The following is a 24,086-nucleotide window of genomic DNA, read 5'->3' as shown; positions in this document are numbered from 1 at the left end:
CAGCTGCCTGTCCCCTTCATTTTACAGCATCTTTGGACACGTGAACACAACCTGCAGGGGAAACCCCAGTGGTGGCACAGTGACTGTCATCCCCATCCTTGGTAGCCCAGGGCTTTACGCCCCCACAAAGCCACGAGAGAAGCTCTGCCAACATGCCCAAAAGGCTGCTGCTTGTTCTGCTGCTCTCTGCACGAACAGGATCACCTCTCCTTGCCTTTACCTTGCAGCCAGAAAAGTGTGGGTGGAGGTGAGGAAGTGCTTGTCCCAGCTGGAAAGGTGCAGCATTAGACAGCAGCAGTGTGATACCTTCTTTACCCTGCCCCAGCACAGTGGAATCAGGAGCCGATATTTAACTCTTACTTCAAAGTGGAAGAAAAATGGTGCTTTTGCAGCCAATCTGGTTCCACTGCTGAAAACCCTCCCCAGCAGCAACTGAGTTGCTCTTGTGGGTGCCAAGATGATGTATGGCTGTGCTAGATGGAAAATGGCAGCAGCAAACATGAGCCACAGGGACAAATCCTGACACTGGCTTTTGGACTTTTCCCTGAACCAAGTCAGTCTGGTGTACAAATATTCCTGCTTTGCTCTTTCCCATTTGTCCTTTCTGTAACAAGTCAGTACCTGCAGCAGCTCTAAAGATTATTTATTCAACAGTCCTGCCTCAGGCAGGGAGAAGCTGAAACAGCAAATGGAGGCTCAGGACTTCTAGCCAAGACATTTTTAATTAGAGAATAAGCAAATTTCAAAGTCATTGAGCATAAGACAGAATCTATTTAATGGTACACACTATTTAATACACCAAAAGGCTCCCACATAATACAAGGTTCCCTGTATCACCTGAGATGGATTTGGGTCTGTTTTCAGCAGTGCCTTGGTACCACTTGGGAGATGTATAAGGAACATCCCTGGGAGTGAGCTTACAATGTACAGCCCAGCCCAGAGGGGACCCCTCAGGAACAAGACAGTCCCTGAACCAACACCAGGCCTGTCAGCTCAGCAGGAAGGAAGGTTTGATATCAGCTACAGTAAATTTGCTTGTAAAAGGGTACCAAACCATCATGGAAAGTCTCCTGTGTGATAGCACATAACTCCCTGACCTTCTCATAAAACAGAGCTGAAAATGAGGCAGAAAATGGAGCCAGGGCTTTGCCTCTTGCATGGAGACCCTTTCAAGTATCAAATCATCTTGAGAACTCTTCTGATTTGGATTTTGACAAGAGATCACTTTCCTCTCACAATGTGTGTTCCACAAGCACGCACACACACACACACACACACACACACACACACACACACACACACACACACACACACACAGTGTTTTCTGCCCTTTTCCACAGGGAAGGCCCCTTCCTGGTGTAAGGAAGGGCAGTGTTAACATTTCTAATCCAAATGGAAAGCAAGGCCACTGCCTCATGGCCTCATGGCTCTTCCTGAGGGGAGAAGAGACAGACACAGACTTGAATAAAAATAACTGAAAGCCTTTGGACATGCACTTCCACTGTGCTAAGTGGGGAACGTGGGACCGAGACTGCAGCAAACACTGAGGCGCTTCCCAGGACGAGCGCGTTTGCTGATCTCCTGGCAGAATGCAGCAGCTCCCGTGTTACAACCAGTTCCTCACATGTGAGACCTGAACTGCCCTGCCCCAGCACTTATTCGTGGCCAGTTCAAACAGTTCTTTCACACCTGGTATCTCCATCTCCTTTTAGGATCCTCTCCTTCAACGGCATCAATCCCTGCTTCAACAAGGAATGGGGAACTGCAGGTTCTGACCCAGGTGAGGCAATTTTGCCTTTCACATAAACACAATTTAATTTTTTAAATATTTAATGGGATTAATGAAGAGAAAAATGTTCCATTATCTCAAAACAATTATTCCTGTGCCTAAGCACGTGACAGCAGGAACACTCAAAAGGGAAAATCTTCCCTGGTGGCACCAACCAGGCTGCATGTGCACATCAAGTCTCACACAAACTTCAAATTCTAGACACAGCTGTGACAGAATAAATTATGTCTTCTTCAGCACATTTTGTGGTATTTTTTTACCATATTCCTGTGATTCTCTAATCACATTTCTCTACAAGCACTGGTTTTCCATAAAATAAAGTGACTCTGAACTGCAAAGGCATCATCTGCGCAGTAAGAGCAGATTAATTATAACCTGCTCTTTACAAGTGACCAGTTCTGACTACCAACAGGGGATGTTATTTTAATGTTCTACACACCATTCTGGGCTCCAGCTTTTTCATTTCAAAACTAACACATTAATCAGTAGGGATCCAGTTACTTTGCTACTTGGCCATACTTAAGATAGTTTATATCATAATCAGTTTAAAAGTTAATGAGCTTCATTTTTACCAGTGTCCCGAGCTTGCACTTCTGTGGAATGTCATTAAAAGCCAAAAGCCAAAACAAAATGGGAAACTATCCCTTGGGGGAAATTTTCATTTTTTCCACTCGTCCAAACCTTGGTTGTCTAAAAGGCCTCTCACAAATGAGTGCATTTATTCTAGAAAAGAACCAACCTAACATTTTAAATATTCATATTCACATGCAAACAAAACTGCATAAAGCCATTATCCTGTGTAAGAATTAACAAATGCCCCCAGAATAGCTGGTTCCAAATTAAATATGATTCAAACAGCATCACAGATCTTGGGTGGCTTGTTTTAATTTCCTTTTTCCTCCTCGAGAGAGCCTTTTCTTCAAATGACCCCAGAGCACAAACATGGTACCACAGCCACAGAGAGAACATGAAGAACTGTTAGAAAACCCATGAGCTCACAGTCTGTATCTTTTAAAGAAAGGAAAAAAGAAATAATGCTATGAGGTCAAACACCTCTTAAACTTCGACAGAGCTAATTAAAACGCAGCCATTATGCAAAGAGTGGTGGTACCATACCATCAGCAGAACTGACTCTGGCCATTCTGACCTGAATGAAATTGCACCCACAGAGAACTACCCAAGACATCTTGCGTGTTTTACTCAACTGTTTACCAAGAACCCAAAAGCTGAGATGCATTATGTATTTCAGCACTAACAGCAAGACAAAATGCATTTCAAAAGACCAGAATCAAGCATAACTCCAGCCTCTTCACCCATCACAAATGGCTATTTGTGAAATAGTTGGTGAGTGGCAGCCGTGTCCATTACAACCTGCAGGACCAGCAGTTTTACACAGGCAGTTTTCAAGTGCTGCAGCACACTGACAGACACCCATTCACTGAAGGGACTCCCAGATCTGAAAACCAAGAAGGAAGATTTGTTTCCCTGGGGGGAAAACAACCTTTAGTGCAACAACAGAGAGAAACTACCACACAGCTGTGACTCACACCTGGCACACACAGAGCCACCTTCCTTTACCTCAGTGCAAACCTGACCACTCCTTGAGTGCTGGACCTCCACCACCCCATGGACCCCATTTCAAGCATTCCATGTCCACAAAGAGTTTTATTAGCCAAAGGGGAAGAGCCACCTGGATCAGGCAAGGGAGGCACTCAGGGGCAGCCGTGCACACCCACAGGCCTGTCTGCCAGGACAGCTCTCACGGCACAACGTGCAGCATCAGCTCCCATAACCACAACCACATTCATGAAACTCCTATGAAACCCTCCAAATACCAAAACAGTCAACATGGGACCTTGAAAACAAGAAGAACTGAAGCTTTCTTCTGAAAATGATCTTTTAAATCAGTGTATTGCAAGTACTTGCATGTTTATTAATTTCAGGAAAAGAATCCACAGTGGCAGATCAAAACGGAAAATCATTTTACAAGGTTCAAGTGCTGGCTCCAGCTGCACATTGGCAGAAGCAGAAATGTGCCTACTGCCTTTGGACTAGGAGACACATGAGGGGAGTAGCTTGGGCCAAAGAAATACAAAAAACTAAGCAAGTCACTAGGATGGAAAAGGACTTTGGGATTGCTGTGGCACCATTTCTAAATGGCTGCTGCTTTAGACAACACACAGCAGGCATTATTTACTACACTCCATCTAACTCCCAGAGAAGATAGTACAAAAGCTTCAAGTAAAACCAGCCTCTGAGTTAGATCATGAATGTAAACTAATCTGACATTTTAAAAAAGTTTATTTTTTCCTATCAAGCATGCCTGACATGTTTTATATGTCTCACTTCATTTAAAAACTGTCTACTGCAAGACTTCTTTCAACTGAAAACAACAAATTGAAGTACTAAGTCTACAGCCATCTAAAAAAGGCATTAATTGTAGAACAAGAAACGGATCCCTTATTACAAACTGTTCTCCCACATATGCCTGTGTCCTAAAGCCATAAATCTTCATTATACTGCTGCTGCAACTGTTTGCTTTATCTTCTACAGGCAGCAACTGTCAAATATGCAGCACATGCTGACACATTTTGCAATTCTGAGCTACTTAATTAACAACTCAGCTCCTGTGAATACCCCGTCATGGCAAATGGTAAGCAGTGAGAAAGTACAACACACAGATTTCTTCTCAGCTGAAGTTTAAAATAAATTCTTAATCTGAAAGAAAATTATCTCAGTTCTAGCAAAATTCTGGCCATCTGGAGCCTCATTTATTACTTAATAAGAAAGCTAACGAGCCAAGCAAGACTGGTCCCCAAGCATTTTCCTGCTCTGGAACTGCTTGGTAACAAACTCTGGGTTTTTTCATTTTCTTGAATAACTTATGAATGCATATAAAATGTATGGGACATTGAAGAAATTTCAAGGTAGAAGCCTTGGGTGTTATATATCTGTTTATAACAGCTATTTTGGCTGTCAAGAACAATCTGAGAATTAGCTTTTGGGAGGTTTATATAGCAGGAAAAAACCCAAACCCAAAAGCTGCTCATATCCTAAAATTCCTCTTGAGCTCCCAAGTGAGCTGTCGGAGGGTGCTCCTCTGTAGGCATGTGAGAAACTGACCTTAGACTGCCAAATCACAAACTGAGCTCCATATTGTGTGAAACCAAACCAGTCCCTTAAAAATGCCAACATGTAGTTTTTATGTAATTTTATTTGTCAACTGTGGAAAGAAAAAAGGAAAGTAAGGGTATACACAAGTCAAATACACAGGTAATAGGCTAAAAACAAGACAAATATAAGATTCAAAAATAAATTTAAAATATTGCCAAGTAATCTCATGAAAAAATACCTTCTCACCCCTCCATTACAGGTTTAGTAGATTCAAACAATGCCACCTCAGAGGAAAGGCACCACAAGACCACTTTCCCTCGTGGATGCCAGGTGCAACACAGAGCAGCTCACCAGGAAGAGCTGTCCTGTACCTACCCTGGGGACAAAGGGATTTAACTTCCACCCACACAACAAACTCATCACACGCCAGTGCAGGGTCAGCACAGCTCCATGGGAGGTGAGCCAGCCTGCAGGTCCCTGAGGACAATCCCTGCTGCAGTGCCCAGAGCATCCAGGGCACTGCCTGGAATCTGCCTCTGCCTGATGTGACCTGCAGAGGATGGGCATTTCAAAGGACTGCGTCCAACACCTCTTGGCAGTATTCAGCTCAAAGGGAAAATTCAATAAAGCAATTAACACCAGAAGGACAGTGTCAGAATTATCACTCATCAATCCTTCTAGTACCACCTGAAAACCCCTCCAGATTTAAAAAGCAAACAAGTTCACTATGCTGATTTCTGAGGACTTTTAAGGCAACATAATGTTTCAATTAAAGCACATGAACTTTAAATTTTCTTATTTATTTTTAATTAGAAAGCCACTTCAATTACACAAATCTTCACTGTTTCAAATTAATATCAACAGCCTGAGTCCTGATCCTGAGAACATTCATTTGAGTGGCATTCCTCTCATACACTGGTGACTTGTGCAAGTATTTGCAAGACTCAGCCCTGAAGTCACTACACAATTTATAGCTACGTTCCTCATTTGTGAACAAACTCAACCTCTGAGTCAGTAACACTTTGTTCTGTCATGTGCCATCATATTCTCTTAACTTCAGCAAAAACACATTTACATATGTGAATCCATAGACAGGTGTGGAGGCCAGGAAGAAGCAAGGAAGAGCTACCAGAAACCACAGCAACCTGAAAACAAGCAAGGAAAGGGAACACTGTACAATGGGGCATGTTATCCTCAAGATAAATACTAACACTGAACATTGAGGTTGTTTTCTACAGAATTATTTCCATGAATCTTCACCCAGTTTGCAGCACCTCACACATAAGGATCTAGACGTACCCATTAATAAGGTGAGGAGGGAGAAAACCCCTTCCATGTCAATGAGGTCAAGATATCACCTTAAATACTACATCTGGGTGGAGGCGAACAGGAGATTGCACTCAAGATCACTCTTGCTCACTTCTTGGAGAAAGTGAACAGCTGTTTCAAAGCAAATGCTACTGAGGACAAAGAAAAGAATGCTACCCAGTTGTAGCAGTAAATGCAGCCTTTCATGGCCAAAATGTAGCCTGAGTTTTCCAAGAACACTATAATTAATATCCATGTTCTTTAAGCATGTGCCAATGGACCTGCTTTAAACACTGCCCAAGAGGCAGCACAGACTGCAGCAGGACAAAGACTTTCTCTGTGCTCTCCTAGGTCATCATAGTCAATTACACAGGCAAAGACTGCACCTGAGTTGCAAAAGAAGCATTTTGGTGTCTTCTGAATTTTTCTCATCAAATGTGGACTCTGAAAGACCCCCTTGTTGCCTTGAAACAAAGCCTAGAAAAGCAGGGAGCATATGTACATGGAGTGACTTCTATTAAAATTAAACTAGGCAGAGGATTAATAAAATTACATTTAAGACACATACACCAGAAAAATGCACAATGGACAAAAAGTAAACTATTTGTTACACTCTAACATACAGAAGTTGCCTGTAAATTTTCGGGAAGAATCAAGGAGCAAACATCTCTTGTTCAGTTTGTTAATCATAAACACAACAGGTAAAGAACATTTTCATTGAAAACTTTTTTATATTTCTGTGTCCTGTAAGTCAAGACAAGCAGGTTGCAATGACATCAGCAGGCCATAACTCTGAAATTCATAAAAAGGAAATATACTTGTGTATCATCAGAAAGTTTGGAAATAACAGCTCCAAGACATTAAAATATAGTTATAAGTGATTCCAATCAAAGGTAGAAGTAACTGAAAAAAACCCAGTATCTGTAGTTAAACCAGCCATATTAAAAACCCATCCATGGTCATTTTTCAGGCACAGCCATTGAAAAACCCTCTCCTAATTGAAGGTCTGCTCTTGCTGCTTCCTAAAAGAGTTTTCAGACTAATACCCCTAAGTAGAAACATGACAAAGGGACAATGAGTGGGGAACAATTGATGGCACACCTGGGATTGCCACTAAAGCCCAGGCTGCCTGGACAAGGTTGGAGAGAAGAAAAGCTCTCTCTTGTATTCATTGTAATGTCCCCAAAAAGACCTTGGGAAATGGAAAGAAAATTAATTTCTTGTGCTCCAGCCTGCTGTTTTGAGGTGTTTATACAAGCTCAGGGTTCTTGGAAACAGGTGTCATTTCCGGGGAGTTCAGTTTTCAGGTACTGGAGCACTCCAGTCCTGTAAGCAGCCAGTTGTTTTTGTGGATCAAGTGACATCACTAACACAGCATAACGTCCTCCACAGTAACTTCAGCTTTTGTTCAGTTTCCATTGTTTACATCCCATGGCTCCCATGGCCTACAGGAAAACAAGTCCAGTGTGTCAGCATCCTTCCTTTGCTTTCTGTTCCCTCTCCTCATCATGTATAGGAGACAGCCAAAAACAAGTACCAGGTCAGGATTTACTACTTCAAAATACAATTTCTAACAAAAGCTGAAACTCAAGTTTCTTATGCAGACTACCTTATTCCTTAGAATGTTTTGGGTAATGTTCTATAAAAAATGGACCACATGCAACCGAGGAAATATTAGTTTAATCACAGGTTTCTATCTTTAAGCAAAATCTCCTCTGCAATTACTATAAAACATAGGCAACAGGAAATAATTTTAAAAACAGTATGAAGTTACAGGTGGGGCCAGAAGCTAAATGACTGAATTTTAGCAGATGTGACTTGCAACCAATGTTTCAGTCAAACCATTCCCCTGGTTTCACCACAGCAGTATTGCTTCAATAACAAGCTGCCTTCTCTGCAGCAGTGCCTGCAGTGCTGGGAAGCTGCTGCTCTGGAGGCCACCCATGTGACACCCTCACCGTGCCCAGCCAAGATCCTCTGGCCAGGGCCCAACGAATCCAGTTTGGGAACAGGAGGGCCCCATCAGCCCCCTCCTCTTCCTGCCTCTGGCAGAGGGGGCTCTGAGGGGCCCTGAGGGCAGCACTGCCCAGCTGAGCACAGGGAGAGCCTTCAGCAGCTGCCCTGCTGCCACCTGATCCACAGGGAAGGGCAGCAGCCCACGGAGACAAGGAGCCAGTGCTCCCAGGGGCCTGATCCCAGTCCCTGTGTGAGGAACAGCCATGGGCCCCCGAGCCCTGGGAGCTCATCCACTGCCACACAAGCTGGGGAACTCACTGCCACAGGCAAGGCAAGAACTTTGACTCCTCAGAAATGGGGCTCTATGGAGTTTATTGCTCAAAGCACTTTATAATCCTTCAGTGAGATGTACTATGAAGTGCAAAGTACTATTGTAAAATCAAACTAAGATTGTTTTTCTTTTTTTAAAATACCTAGGAATTTCTCAGCATTTCCCTAATAAATCAGTTCTTTATAAAAATAAATATTGGGAGGACAAAAGGGACAGTTCCCCCACAATTTTAGTAAACAAGTTTCATTTTTCCATGCTAAAATCTCTATTATCTTTCCAAAAAATATCAAAACACCTAAGAGAAACTGAGGGTGCATCAGAGCTGCTTACAACTCATCTCCTTTATTGCCACAGCTAATATATCACTAGAGCTTCTAAATTTCACAGGTTTTTCTGAAAGGCCATAATAGCAGAAACAGCATTTGGCAAAGACTTTGTGAAGAACAGTTTTCTAATAGTCAGCAATTACCCTTACAATAAATTTAAGGGGAAAATACTTGGATTTTTTTTCATCTTTGATATTTTTAACTTAAACCAGGTACTGGCCACATTTTGTCCCTCCCATTTCTACTGTATTTCCAGTTTCATGTACTTAGACCAATAACATGTTCCAAAGGCTGGTGTACAACATCTTTATATACACTACAAATTCAGATTGCCAGACTGCAGTCAGACATTGAATGTATAAATAACTTTGCAAACTATTTACAGGTTTTAAACTAATCAGGTTTCAAACAACCAACACTCTTAAGGCAAATTCATTTGTATGACTGGCTGTCTGGCCTCTCAGCATTTCTCTCCCCTCCCCAATTCCCCTAAAATGATAAGTAAATAAGAACATGAATTACCCCCTGTCCCTGTACTGACAGAATTTCCTGTATGAAGAGATGATCTAACTACTTAGGAGCTTTCCTCAAAACAAGGAAAAATTCATAGAAATGTATTTCTGCGTCAAGAAAATCATTGTTGCATACCAAGGAATTTAAGTCCTACCGTCTTATAACAACACAACTTTTGTATGCACATGACAAATGGGTTTGGGAATTTGGAGAAAGCATCAGTTTAAAGCTGCACAACCCTTTTTAGAACTATGCATTTATAAACTCACTAGAGATAAGATCTGAAGAGCTCAAAGGGATTTCTCTTAGGGTGACACTGTGCAATACAAATGCTGCATGAAGCACACGTTTAACTATGTTAGAATTTCTCTCTTACACCATACTGCTGTGCAAGATACTATTCACCACTTAGGGGTTCTGCACATCTTACCAATCCTTACACTGGAATAAGAATTGGCCACTTCAAATAGTATCTTTTTGTTACAACATTGTGTTCCTAAGTGCAATCACAGTGCGATCCCTTTAGTCAATGCATGACTGAAGCAACCAAGCATATTCTGGTGAAGAACACAGGATTCACATACCAAACGTGCTCAGTGCCTTCCTGCAAGTCCCAATCATCACTTTGTTCTTAGTATTTTTCAATGCCCTGATCAGGTCTTTGTTTGGAAGTAATTAGCTACTGTGGTTTGAAGGATTTTGGAACAAAGCAGAGACTTTATACTGAATGCAGAGGTCATCTCCAACAGAGACAAAAGGTGGCAAATTATCGATTAGCTTTGTATTTAGAAGCATCCCTTGGTTCACTGCTAGGATTGCTCCAGTCATCTGCTTCAGGTGTGGTCTTGTAGTGCCGCCATGCTGACTTATTAAAAACAGGAAGTCTTTCAAATGATTCACTTGAAAGGGCCTATGGAAAAACAAAAGCAATGGTTAGATACCACTGGAGATACAGAGCAAAGTGATACTCTGGGAAGTTCTACAGTTACAACTTCTGTCCCCAACAAGTGCCACAGTTATCCCAGTGTTACATGTCACAGCACTACTTTAATAATACTTGAGCTGTGACAAGTAGCTCTAGTTATACTCAAAGTCCCAGTCAAAGTTAAAAGAAAATAATAGCATTGAAAAATACTGCCCTTCTTTCCAGGGAGTGGTGTCTACACAGATAGCACAAGAAAAAGATTGTTGGTCAGAAACATTTTAGTGAGATTTGTCACTGCCATAAAGCAGACAGCTACTCCAACACTTCCCCTCCCCAATGCACTTGGGCTCTGCCAGCACACTGACCTGTGGAGGCTGACCCAGGTCAGTGCCCTGGGCCACCATTTTCCTCTGAGAAAGGCCAGACAGTTTTCCTCCACACACACATGCAGAGGATCAAACCCATCAGAAGCAGAGGAGTCCACAACTCACTTGCTATATACAGGAGGGCACAGTGACAGTGCCAAGCCAACAACCTACACAAGCTATGCATTCTGTTCTTTTAAACTCCCTGATGGAATTCAAGCAGTATCAGCCTTTAGCCCCTGAGTAGCCTGGGCTGTCTCAAAAAATGACAACAGGATCAATACAGTCTATTGTATCAAGAACTGCATAGAACAGAACACATTTACTAGTCAGGAGCTGGCCAATAGCCTTGTCATTTCTATTGTGGCTAAAATTTACAATCAAAAAGCATTAACCAAAATAATCTCTTATCATAGTTCTTGAAAGATTCACTACTTATGACAGATTAACAAAATGCAACAATCCAACACAGGGACTGGAAAAAAAAATCAAAGCAAACTAACTAGTGTTAGTGCCAGATTAATATATATAATCTTGGGGTTTAGGTAAAAGTGTCAAAGATAGCAAAAAGAAATTTGAAAACAAGCTGAAGAGTGAAGAGAACCTGCTACGAACAATCTGCACTGCATTATTAGTTTATAGAAGGGTGAAATTCATACCTTCAAATAAATAACAGCATCTGAACCCACGCCTTCCATCGAGTAGAGTTTAAGGTCACCTTGAAAGTACCTCGCATACAGACGAGAAATTGGCAATCCATAGCCAAACCCAGCCTGCAAAAATAAGAGAACAAAAGTAAAACCATGATGAAAAGTTAAAAAAAATTGCAAGAGATCTCTGCATTAATTTACAAGAGAGGATACCTAAACATTAGATTTGTATCAAATTCTTTTTGAAGCTTTACTTCATTTCTCAGCTTATACTCTAAGCCCATATTTCAGCCTTTTGAGCAAACTCCTTTTTTCCTGTGCATTAGTTTTTAGTACCAAAAAAGGCTGAGTCCTTTGCTAGAAGTCCCTTTTCCATTTGCACTTTCTCAGAGGCAGACAGGTGCAGCATACCAGACATGCTGCTGGCAACCAGCAAAGCAAGCCAAGGCTCTACACAGCTTCCTCACTGTGAGGACCATTGCTGTAGTATTGCATTCTTTCTTTGGAAAAAAAATCAGAGTTTTGACAGCACATTTTTTTCCCCCAAGCCTGCAATCTTTCTCTCAAATGTCTCCAGACTTCAGAGACTACACAAGAAAGCCAGAGACATCTCTAGTCTACTTCATCTAGGTCACACTATTAAGTGACTGCTGATGCCACAGAGATCAGTAGAGTCCTGCAGAGGAACACACAGACTAATAGAAGGCAAATTATCCTCTCTGTTTAACAAAAGATGAGGATTCCACAGCACTGAATGATCTCCTGAGGACTGAGATGCAGTACAGTCGACACAATTTTCAAAGCATAATAGACTTGATGGGTTCAAAGTTTAGATTTTAAATTGACAAAACTAATATTCATAACCATGCCTGCTACAAGATCAATCACATGGCATCTCTTCCAACCCTCTCTTGCCAAGAAAGTTGTAAGAAAACCCTCCAAGTCTCTCTCACTGGAGCCAGGGAGTAAGATTTTGCTCAACACATGACTCTTTCAGATAACTGGCTGTGTACTGAGAACCACAATGGTTGGTTATGCACCCAAATCCCACCTGAATTTTCCAGGACTATCGAGTACAATAAAGGAACTATTCCAAACACACAAGCATTTGGGGAAAAAACCCCAAACATTTACAAGGCAAGGTAGTATGGGTGGACTACAAGAAAAAATAGACACTTGAAGCTTTCAGAAAACCAATAAATTCATTCCACAACAGTATTTCTACAAAAGCAACCTGACAGAAAGTGATAAACATGCCCTGAATTTTATAAACAAAGGCCTAAAATGATACAAAAAAGAGAATGCTAAGAAGAAGGATTTGCAAGCATTATGTACAGCTAATATGTGGCATCACTTTATAGCAAATCCCTTGAGGGAAAAATGAACATTAAAGAACTTGTAGTACAGTGTCCATCACAAATTCTCTTGCTGTCATCTACTACAATATCTTTAAGCCATTTTCCCCTTGTTTTCACAGAACTCTAAATTTAATATTAAAATTGGTTTACAGTTGCTCACTTAGTTTTTCTAAATGAGATACTGAAATGCCAAATATGCCCTTTTCACACTGCCTGTCACAGCTATTAGTATCCATTAGCACAGTTAAAACAGTTGTTTAGCTGCACTTCTCCCAACACCATGTTCTAAATTTCTCAAAGAGAAATTTAATCTCCCACTAGAGACATATGCATGACTTTCAAACACTTGGCCTTGAAACTTCAGAGATTTCTTTCTTAATCTCTAAAAATTTGATTTGGCTGTCTTCAACAGAACTAAAAAAAAGTCAAAAGCTGACTTCCTCTTCTGGAGACTGGACAATAAATACATTACAGAAATTATAAAGCACAGCAACCAAAAGGCAACTTGTGGACAGTCCATACCCCAAAGACCAGCTCAAGTAAAGGGCAGTATCAAACAATACTGAAAACACTTGATACTTTCCTCACTCCAGAACTACCCCTCCTTTAAAGCCAACTTCTGTTTGTCTCCTGTTCCTTTATGCTCTGTGCTAGCCCACATCATTATTTCATACAGCCCTCTTTCAAACATTTCCTGTCAGCCTCTCTGTGCACTGCCTTTAGGGAGCTGTCCAAACCAGGAAACTTACAAGAATTACAGAGACAAGAGACCCCATACGGGTACCTTGTTAAATCCTGGCCCTGCAAAGGATCTATTTTGCAAAAGACAAATAACAAGTGGTGTTTACTACATAGATCTGTGCTTGATCTAGGGGACAGAACAGTCTGTGATGGCACATCTGCCTTGAGAAAGGAAAACTCCTTAGAGCAAATTTATCATTAAATGTTATGGTATGCATTAAACAAAAAGCAAGTTATTATTATATTTCTGTATTACTAGCATCAACAGATTTTAATTAAAACTAATTTAAGCCAGGTTTCTCCTACTATAAACAAATGCTTTCAGAGAGAGAACCATTAAATTCCCTAAGAAAACCTACTATCATTAAACATGACCATGTGTTTTAATCTGAACTCTATATGCAGTGCAGATGAACCTAAAACCCACTAGAATCTGAATGCTGCCATGGTAACAAGGTTTCTCAGCAGGATTTAAACAACATTTGCAAAATGGAGCAAAAATTTTCCCCAATCAACAGAAGGATACCTCTCTTCCACTGCCCAATTCTATGATGTTTCATAAACTAGACAGGGCATCATATAACAAGAGGAAAAAATGTTAGAACAGAAAAAGATATGTCTGCTTACACTTCACCCCAGCTTAGCTCAGAATATTACCTAAATCAAGAATGACACCCTACCAGCCTTACTCTTCACCCCAGCTTAGCTCAGAATATTACCTAAATCAAGGATGACACCCTACCAGCCTTCTGCAGCACTATAATTCTTTAGTGGCTTGGTCTTTGTCACTAAAGAGACTCTTTCTGCATGGACATCAGAGAGGATTTATGTGCAACCTTTCTGCTGAAGGATTTTTATTTCCAGACTGACATACAAAGCACTGCATTATTGTTTTATAACTGGATCTGGGCCATAACACATAACATGTCAAATTTCACTGCTAAGTCCTTTTTCCTGTTAGTGACAAGATTTGGCACAGACTCAGAGTTTATGACTTTCTTCTTTCTGCACACATATATAAATAACAGAGCTGAACAGGTTTTCTCAACTTTCAGTCTTCTGCAGGCATTGGTCAGACTCACAGGGCAAAAGCTGCCAGACTCACAAAGTGGGGGATCCTTTGTAGGTTTGACTACAGTGGCATAGACTGGGAAAGGAAAATAAAGCCTGAAAATGGGACACAGAAGAATACCAAAGATAAATGCCACAGAATCAAAGTAAGCAGTTTTGAAGATGAGGAAGTAAATATAGCAATGAATTGCTAAAGATGCACTGAAAAAAAGGAAAAAGAATAGTGTCAGTCCTAAGATGAACACATTTTACAATCAGAGCTACAAAGGAAGAGACAGTTTAATAGTGAATACAACTGGTAATCAAGGTATAAGTTTATCCTGAGAACAAGTTTCAGGAAATCCTTGCAGACTGATAGGGTAAATTGCTGATCAAAAGTCAGACAGAACAAAGGCAGATTATGCATCAAGAGAGATTCTACCATTTGTGACAAAGAAAAAAGCTTATATTTGAATTAAGGCCTGTTGCCTCTCACCACATTCAAGAAGATTTTCTATGAAAAAGCAGAAGTTTGAAACATAAGACTGAGATGTGCTGTAGAGGTAGGAGCTGTGAAGGATCAGTACCAAGTAGTGCAGATACAGGACTGGGTTTCACACCTCCCACAGTACAGAGGGGTAAGCCGGTGCAATGCACTGCCATGCCACAATGGTACCCACTGTGGACCAAGGCAGCACCATAAAGACTTTCTGCTCATAAGCTCAGAGGAAATTTATTACCTCTGAGTCACTCTGAACTTTTATTAGGGCAGGGGGTTCTTGGGGTCTCTCTGACCCCAGCTGCCATAGGTGTCCAGAGAGAAAAGTCCTGCTAAGCACAACCTGTCCAGGTGTCCCAGGCAGGCTCCCAGCCACAGGCAATCTTAGCAAGCAGCTCAGCTCTTTAGTGAGATCAGCTCTTTGGTGAACTCAGCTCTTAGGTGATTTCAGCGCTCTGTTTGCTAAGGGCCTTGGGCAGATGCAAGGAGAGAGAGAAGCACTGTATGAGGTTCCACAGAGGTGTCTTTATTGGCAGCTTCTGCAAAGGGTCCCAGTGACAGCTCTTCTGCTGAACAGTGCAGAAATGGGGGTTTATTTAGGGTACGTGGGTTTTGGAAAACAGTCCAATACTAAGGGTCGAGGCAAAAGTGACCTATGGTCCTACAGAGAGATAACGAGGGTCCCAAGGCGGGAGAGGGGCTTCTTAGGTCCAGTCATCATGACCAGGCATTTCCTGTCTTAGGCAAGTGACTGCCAGGGAGGCCTTGCAGGCCCTGTGCCTGCTACACTGAACTGATTTTACCCTCAGTTCACTGTTAAATATTTTATATCCAAAATAGTCATGTGGACAAGAGGGAACAGCCCCAAGCTGGGTGAGGGATGTTCAGGTTGAACACCAGGAAGAATTTCTTCACTGAAAGGATTGTCAAGAATTGAAACTGGCTGGCCAGGGAAGTACTGGAGTCAGTCACCATCCCAGGAACCATTAGGAAACAACTGGACATGGCATGTAGTGCTGTGGTTAAATTCACATGGTGGTGCTTGGTCAAAGGTTGGACCCGATCCTGGGAGGTCACTTCCTTTCTTGATGATCCTGTGATCCATTCTCTGCCCATTATTCATCTGAAGGCACTTGAAACACAGAAGTATCAGTAGGGGAGAAAAAAACCCAACTATTTAAGAACATGCTAGATGAGAATGTGCCTAAGCAGGGAAAGGAAATTTCTTAGATAATCAACTTCTCAACAGGCTTAGAGATAAAGGATTGCATCAAAAGCAACAGAGATGAGAAGAGACAAAATACAGTGTCTGTATTAACGCATTTACTGAGACCAGTCAAGTGGAACAGTAGCTATAGAATTTTTATCACGAGCCAGTATGCAATTTAATAAAACAATTTAGAAATAGTACTTTATTATTTTTTTTAAATCATCCTTGCTAAAAGAATCTACACATTCAACACTGAAATAATTTCCCTGACTAAAAGAAACTATGGGGAAGTTTTTATTTGAAATATGGCCCTGATGCATCTGAGAAACGAATATCACAGAAGATGTTTCCAAATAAATAGGAATATACCAAATATGTTCATACCATATGCAAGATAGGGAATGTTTTTTGATGTGTTTAAGTCCATAACTTCGTCAAAAATTATCTTTAAGCTTAAGTATAAGCTTGTGCATTGCCAGAAGGTGCTTCTCAAGTGCTGAGCAGTGTGGCCCAGCTTTTTAATCCATTTATGATAGGAGACTTAGATTAAGAGTAATTTATACATCAAAGAAGAGCTCATTAGGTCATTCACCTGCTCAGTAATATAGCACTAATGATCCTGCCCATCAACCTCTGAAAATACTGTGCTTGTGCAGATTTTTTATGCTTGTTTCCAAGAATGTAATGTCAAGACAAAGCAAAGTAATTTTCTAGTCTGTAGACAGAAGTGATAACAGAATTCATCTTCTCCTGTTCTACCTGGAAAGACTTGCTAATGATAAAGCATTTCCTCAATGGAAAACCTGATCCAGCAGATTGCAATGAAGGGCAATGTAAAATCAGAGTATTGCAAAGGGACATTTAAATACATACTGGAATTGCTTACCAAAGGCACAGCCCTTGAGGGCTCCAGACTGGGCCTGGGTGCTGTTGAGTACATGTAGTTAAACAATCTGTCTATTTTTCTTAGAGGTACACCTCCACCTTTGTCACTTATCTAAGGAATGAAAATTGAAGAGTTTTAAACATTAGGTTCTGAAAAAAACACACAAAACATCAAGAAGCATTATCTAAATTACTTTAGAAATTAACTAAAGGAGCAGTTAGGGACTTTGGGGCTGTCTGGTTTGGAGAAAAGTAGGCAGGGAGCGACCTTGCCATGGTCTAGAGCTTCCTGCGGAGGGGAACTGGGAGGGAGGTGCTGATCTCATCTCCCTGGATCCAGCAATGGGACCTGTGGGAACAGTTCTAAGTTGCAGCAACAGGGGAGGTTTAGAGCGGACATCAGGAAGCATTTCTGTATGGGAAGGGCAGTGAAAGAGCAGAACAGGTTTCCTGGAGAGATGGTCAATGGCCCAAGTCTGTCAGTGACCAAGATGCATTTGGACACTGCCTCTAACAAACATGCTTTGGCTACTAGTCAGCTCTGAAGTGGTCAGGCAGTTGGACAAGATGATCCTTGTCGGTCTTTCCCAACTGAAAATATTCTGTCCTAATGAATATGAAGCAGGTGGTATAATTAATTTGCTTTTTCAAATTAAGTCATCCTACTCTAAACCTAGCAGGTTTGCAGTGTGTATTGTTTTTAGGCATTTACCTTAATAGATAGATCTTCTTTCCCCAAAGTGACTAAGGTTTTGATCGATGGATAGGCTTCTTTCTTACCTTCATGCAATTCCACTGTAGCTCTCATTGAATTCTGAAGATAAAATAAAACACAGTCTCTTTGAGTCTAACTTTAAGATTTTTCTGACAGGTTAGAACTTGAATTTATTTTGTAGCATCTACTCTGTCCTACAGTTGTGTACAAGATAGAAAAGCCTGTATTTAACACAAATTCAAGTGCCATCAAGTCAATGAATTGCCCAGTTAAATTTTTACATTACAACTTATTATACATACCTTTTATTTATTTGATATAGTCAGAAAAAAAGAAAGCAAGACTTTTTCCCCTTTTTTTTTTTTTTTTTTGGTCCTGTGTGAAATCAAGCAAATATATCCACAGGATGAGAACATCCTTCACCTCCATGATGTACTACACCAACAGTGACGTTCACCACAGAAAGCTAGTCTTGATTTTCTCAGCCTGGGTCACGTGAAAGTTACCATCTGTCAATCTGACTTCATGTTAACAGAGTTTCCAGTCTCAATTCTTTACAGCTACAACTTACTGACTTCAGCCTGTTTCATGCCTTGGATCAAAACCATACTCACATGTACCATATAAATACTCACATGTCCTGCTCCAAAACTAATGTTACAAATGGCAAAATGGGAGAAGACTTCAATGAACATAGTTGACAAATTTCAGAACTCAAACCCCAAAAACCAGTACTTTGAAAAAGTTTCTCTCTGGCCAAACACAAGTTTTCCTCTCAAGTTCTGGTGTTCAGCTGTACCACATAGAGACCTCCTGTCTTCTTTCAAATGAGATACAGCTCTCACAAGTCCCATTTGCACTCTTGTTCCAATTATTCAGAAAACACAAAACCTGAACAAAACATGTCATCTACACTATTTAAAGATACAGGGCCTGTTTTCACAATAAAGACACTGATTCTAACCTCAAGTAGGTTAGGATCACTGATCCTAGTCCTCAAATATGCAATAAAGAAACAAGCTCATAAAAACTGCAAGGTTATGAATATTCCATCACTGCAGACCTAGACTGCCATGAGTGTTCTAAGTCAATCAAAAAAGCTACAAAAGCACAACAGGAGAAGTGGGAAACCAGGCAGTTTTTAAGTACACAGGGTCATTAAGGAGGGGTTTAAGTCTGGCTTTTAAACAACTGAAGAGTGTTTGAAACTTAAGAATAAGCTTAAGAGAGGAAAACTGAAATAACATTAAAGAGCTGTAACTGAAAGGAATCACAATTTCAACAGTTATAGGATCACAAAACACCCCCAAATATTAACAAGTGCAACCTACCTTGAATAATTCAAATAACATATGAAACAAATGAGAAGGTACATAGACTACTTGAATAGGCTTGTTTGGAGCTTTAGCTAAAAAAAAAAGAGAAAAAAAGTCAAATAATTTTCTTCAAAACAGTATTTTGTAGCATCGCTGTTTACCAGAGTAACACAAACATGTAGGCACAGACAAGTACGTAAGCATGCTCTACTTCTCCCAGTGCAAAATTAGTTCCATGAAGTAAAATCATAAATTTTAGTCACTGCTATCACCTGAAAGAACATGTTATAATTATGATCTTCAAATCCATCCAGCCAGCAGACATTGTTTAGATACGAAACTTCACTAAGCAATGGTTGGTTTCCTACAACAATGTACACTAACCAAGAAAACATTCCTATTTAAGTGGGAAACTTTCACATGCTCACATACTATTTAAGCACAATATTTGCTGCACAGAAAGATTCTTAAAGTAAAGGCCACTGTTTAAATATTCCAAAATCAACTACATACTTTCCCTTCATTAAAAAACACAAAATAAGTATTCACAAAATTTTTCAAATATACTTCAAACAATATCCCAGCTTCCATATTCCAAGCCATCACTGAATTTTTTGTCCACTGCTGTCCCACTGTGAGTGTTTCAGCAGAGGGGTATGGCTTGGCACAGGTCTGAATGACAGAGGGCTCACTGATTATTGATCGGGCAGGAAATAATACAGCTGCATTTAATACATTCCAGGACACTTTTGGGGCTAAAGATGAAGTCATCCCTGAACATTCAAGTATCTACTGGCATTAAATTATGCAGTTACAGAGAGTCAGACTGAGCAGCAGTTCAGACTGAAGGGAAGTCTCAAACTGTCTGCTTCATAAATTCCAGGAAGATTTAAATATGCACAAAGAACATGACTGGAGTCAACGTCATTCCTTTTGGCACTGAGGGCTGGTAATAATCCCAGTCATTACTTTAAGAAATATGGTAACGAAAACTCCTAGGAAAAGGAGAAGACCAAAACAATGCTCTGCAAGGCAACTTGATATTTTATTCTGTTATTTTTGTCTGTCCATACTCCCATTCCCTTACGCCTCACTGAAACCAAGGCAAACTGACTCACACTTGTTTGATGTACAGAGATAGAAAATGAGTCATTGCTGCTCTTGCAAGGTAATTTGCAAAGCTGCTTTCTCCATACTGATAATAAGCTGATTTAAAGAAAACACATAATTCTTTATTCACTTTTTCTTTTTTAGCTCCAGCAACTTGCTTTCTCTACTGCTGGATCTTTTTACTTATGCTTTCAGATGAATTTTGCATAGATTGATTCCTCTGCTGCAACACTCAGGACTTTTATCTCTAGAATCACTCGGTTTAAAAGGGGAAGGTCAGGTCCTTTGGCTTTGGGAGAGATGGGTGGCAATGCATCATTGTTGACAGCATCACCTTGTGTAGAGAAATATTTCTACACTACTCAGTAGTACTTTGAGCAACACACATTCCAATTATCACACTCTCCCACTGAGTGTTACCTACTCCTGAGACTTTTGCAATTCTTCTGCTGAAGTTTGGAACCATCTTAGTCTTATGTTTGGCTGCTGTCCAAAATCTGGGAGAGGATCACTCAGGAAATTTTTTTTTAAATAAAAAAAAAAAAAGCTCCCTTTTGTCAATAAAATAATGAACAAAAAGCAGTCAATGTGCTGACACAGCCTGTCTCATCAGTTTGGTGTCATCCAATTATCTCTGCAATCAACTTGAAACAGATTTCCATGAGAGGTTTATGATAGGATTTAAAGCACAGACTACCTAATAAAAATTCCAATTTTGCCATCTTACACAGACGGGCTCACTACTGTGTTGAGAGTGGAATTCATGGGTTTATAAGTATATTTCGGAACAAAACAAGTTTCAGTTCTGTTAGAAGATGAGAAGGCAGACATGTTTCCTTCTCAGTTATGAGGAGTCTTGGTTTATTTTCTTTAAAGTGATAGTGAATTTAGCAGATAAAGCTCTACTTTCAGCATAAAGAAGTACATATCATGATGATAAGCTATAGTTCAGGTGCCCACACAGACACATTTGAACAAAAGTAACTGCATAGTTCAAATTATAACTTACAATTAAATAATAAAACTAGCAATCACAGATACCAGAAATGCATTTTCTTACACAAGTAATTTCATAATTACCATTGAATTCTTCAACTTCCAGATCAGGTGCCACTGTATAGTACTGTTCACATAACATCTTAGCTGTTTCATAAGCATCTACAAAACAACAGAACAAACACTGATTTATCAAAATCTTCTAGTGATGACCAGCAGCATCCATCCTCCCTGTGAAGGGCCACAAACAGAACATTCACTTTGAGCACTAGTTTACAAGCATAAAGCTGGTATCCAATCTAATCCCTTTTTCTCTCTACACTCATAGCCCAGTTGTCAGGAAAGGGAAAACTCTATCTAAAGCTCTCAAAAGAAAAGCACAGTACTGGAGAGAAGCTATTTTTCTTCTTTGTTCAGGGCTTGAAAACCAGAAGGATGTAATCTTAGGCTGACCATAAAATCTACTTATTTTTTATTTCCTAATCACAATTTAATACTTGTTCTTTCCATCTAAAATAAAAAAGGATGACATTACAGCCACAAATTCAGGTTCTCCAAACAAAATAGTATTTACAACACTTAATTTTCAAGGTCTCTTGGGGGAAAAGCTGGAGAAGATTCTTCATTTCTTCCCACTGAACCAAAAATGATTCACCCTGAAAATACCTCCCCACAAACCAAATCAGGCTTTATGTATTGTTGAAACACAGGTAGAAAGTTTAAGTAACCCTCTGTCACTAGAGGTGCCCCCTAAGGTTCAATATCAAGCAATATTGTTTAACTTATTCATCAGTGCCTTGGGGCAGAGGGCTCCTCAGTGAGCTCACTGCAGACACAGAGCTGGGAGGAGTGGCCAACACCCCCGAGAGCTGGGCAGCCCCTCAGAAGGGGCTGGACAGGCTGGAGAGAGGGGCAGAGGAAGGGTCTGAAATTCAGAGAAGGCAAATGCAGGGTCTGCACTGGGGAAGGACCAGCCCAGGCACCAGCACGGGCTGGGGCTGACCTGCTGGGAAGCAGCTCTGCAGAGAAGGGCCTGGGGGTCCTGGTGGACAATGAGCTGTCCATGAGCCAGCAGTGCCCTGGGGCCAAGAGGGCCACTGGGGTCCTGGGGTGCACTAGGGACAGCAGTGCCAGCAGCTCAGGGAGGTGACCCTGCCCCTCCACTCAGCCCCAGTGAGGCATGTCTGGAGGGCTGTGTCCAGTTCTGGGCTCCTCAGGACAAGAGAGACAGAGATTTCCTGGAGCAGATCCAGTGAAAGGAAACAAGGATGAAGAGACTGGAACATCTCTCTTATGAGGAACGTCTGAGGGAGCTGGGCCTGCTCAGCCCTGAGAAGAGACAACAGAGAGGGAAGGCCATCACTGTCTAAAAGTATCTGCAGGGGAGGTGCCAAGAGGATGGAGCCTTTTGGAGGCTCTTTTCTGTGATGCTGAGCAATAGGACCAGAGGCAGAAATTGATGCACAGGAAGCTCCATGTGAACATGAGGAAAAATTTCTTCCCTCTGCAGGGAAGGAGCACTGGCACAGATTGCTCAGAGAGGGTGTGGAATCTCCTTCACTGGAGATTTTCAAGTACCACCTGGGCACAATCCTGTGCCATGTGCTTTTGGATGGCCCTGCTTGAGCAGGGAGGGAGGTTGATTTGCTGTGCTCCCTTCCAACCTGACCCATTCTGTAATTCTGTATTTGAAAGATTTCTTACTGTTTTCTTAGCAAATCTGGGTCAAACAGTCTGACCTCTTGACCTCCTCTAAGGGCCAACTCTCTGGCAGAGTCCTATGACTGTGGAAGAGACTGTGAAGTTCAAAGCATGCATCAAGGGTGTGGATGGAAATTAAGTAGCAATAACAGTGAGAGATCTATTGGTAAATCTAAAATCCTGGCTCCAGAAAACAACCTGAATTCGCTGTCAGCTGAAAAGACTTGTTGCAGGACAGTCAGCAAGACAGAGAGAGCCAGCTCAGGCAGCACAGACACAGCACTTGGTGTAGCTGCTTGAAGCAAGACGTGGCTGTTTTAATAATTTCTATATTGTTTTGAAGGGCATACAGGGCTTACAGCTGTCACATACAGTACCAAAATCAACATTTTAACTGATCAACTGCTCAGAATGCTGCCTATGAACCAGAACATTTGGGAGCTAGCACAGCATACAGAACATAAATTAATCCTTCCACCAATTCTACAAGGAAAAAGCCTCAATCACCTTGACAGGACTATACAGCCCCTGTCTTTAAGGCCATTTTGTTTCTTTGAACGGCAACACTGGACAGTGTTTGGTCAGTGTTGTGTATGATCTATTTTAGCTACTTGTTTGAAAACTGAACTTAGCACCTTCTGACACTATGCACTCCTCTGTCAAAGGTAGCAACTGCGAATCTGATAATCAAAATTGATTCAAATATTGCTATTAGAAGGCAAAGCTAAATAAACAACATAGCTGTAACATATAAAATGTTGAGGCCAAAGTGGAATAAGGTCAATCAAAAGGAAAAAAAATGCTGAAAAAGGCCACCTTAGGAGCTAAGAAGAGCTAGAAAAAAAGCTGTAAAAAGCTGTAAACAGCATTACAAAGTGAGCTATCATGCAGGTCAGACTTTGAGATAAGAAAGGTTTCCCTCTCACTTCACCAAAGGTTGAGAGAAAGTGAAGGGGAGAAATGCATTCTACCTCCCTCTGCAGCTGCACAAACAGCAGCAAAGGACAGAGCCTGGAATTCTCTAATTCTCTCCTACAGCACAACCTGCATTTGCAAATAGACACACCCAGAGCATGAACCTTCCATGGAGATGTTCTTGAAGCAGGCAGCATTGCCTCTTGCCTCCTTGCTAACATTCTGAAAGCATCTAAACACTCACAACACAGAGCAAACAGGACTTGCACTGAGACTGTGCCAGATCAGTCAGGTACAACCATCACATCCATGT

At 41.1% G+C, this 24,086-nt stretch overlaps 1 protein-coding gene across 2 annotated transcripts in view; it reads right to left on the bottom strand.

Moving 5' to 3' along the window:
- Positions 1-6,922: 6,922 nt before the first annotated feature.
- The window catches only part of PDK3 (pyruvate dehydrogenase kinase 3), a 52,928-nt gene continuing 35,764 nt past the window's right edge, over positions 6,923-24,086 (bottom strand). For both annotated transcript variants that reach the window (XM_059839921.1, XM_059839923.1), the window contains 6 exons: positions 21,242-21,319; positions 19,067-19,143; positions 17,733-17,834; positions 17,022-17,132; positions 11,287-11,400; positions 6,923-10,247 (listed from right to left, as the gene is read on the bottom strand). In XM_059839921.1, the coding sequence (XP_059695904.1) occupies positions 10,104-10,247; positions 11,287-11,400; positions 17,022-17,132; positions 17,733-17,834; positions 19,067-19,143; positions 21,242-21,319 (626 nt within the window). In that variant the 3' untranslated portion in view covers positions 6,923-10,103. The remainder of the gene's footprint in view (positions 10,248-11,286; positions 11,401-17,021; positions 17,133-17,732; positions 17,835-19,066; positions 19,144-21,241; positions 21,320-24,086) is intronic.

The sequence above is a fragment of the Haemorhous mexicanus genome, chromosome 2 (assembly GCF_027477595.1).
Source record: "Haemorhous mexicanus isolate bHaeMex1 chromosome 2, bHaeMex1.pri, whole genome shotgun sequence".
In the NCBI taxonomy this organism is placed as follows: Eukaryota; Metazoa; Chordata; class Aves; order Passeriformes; family Fringillidae; genus Haemorhous; species Haemorhous mexicanus.
Note: the sequence above shows the minus strand (reverse complement) of the source record. Positions and strands in the feature narration are given on the sequence as shown.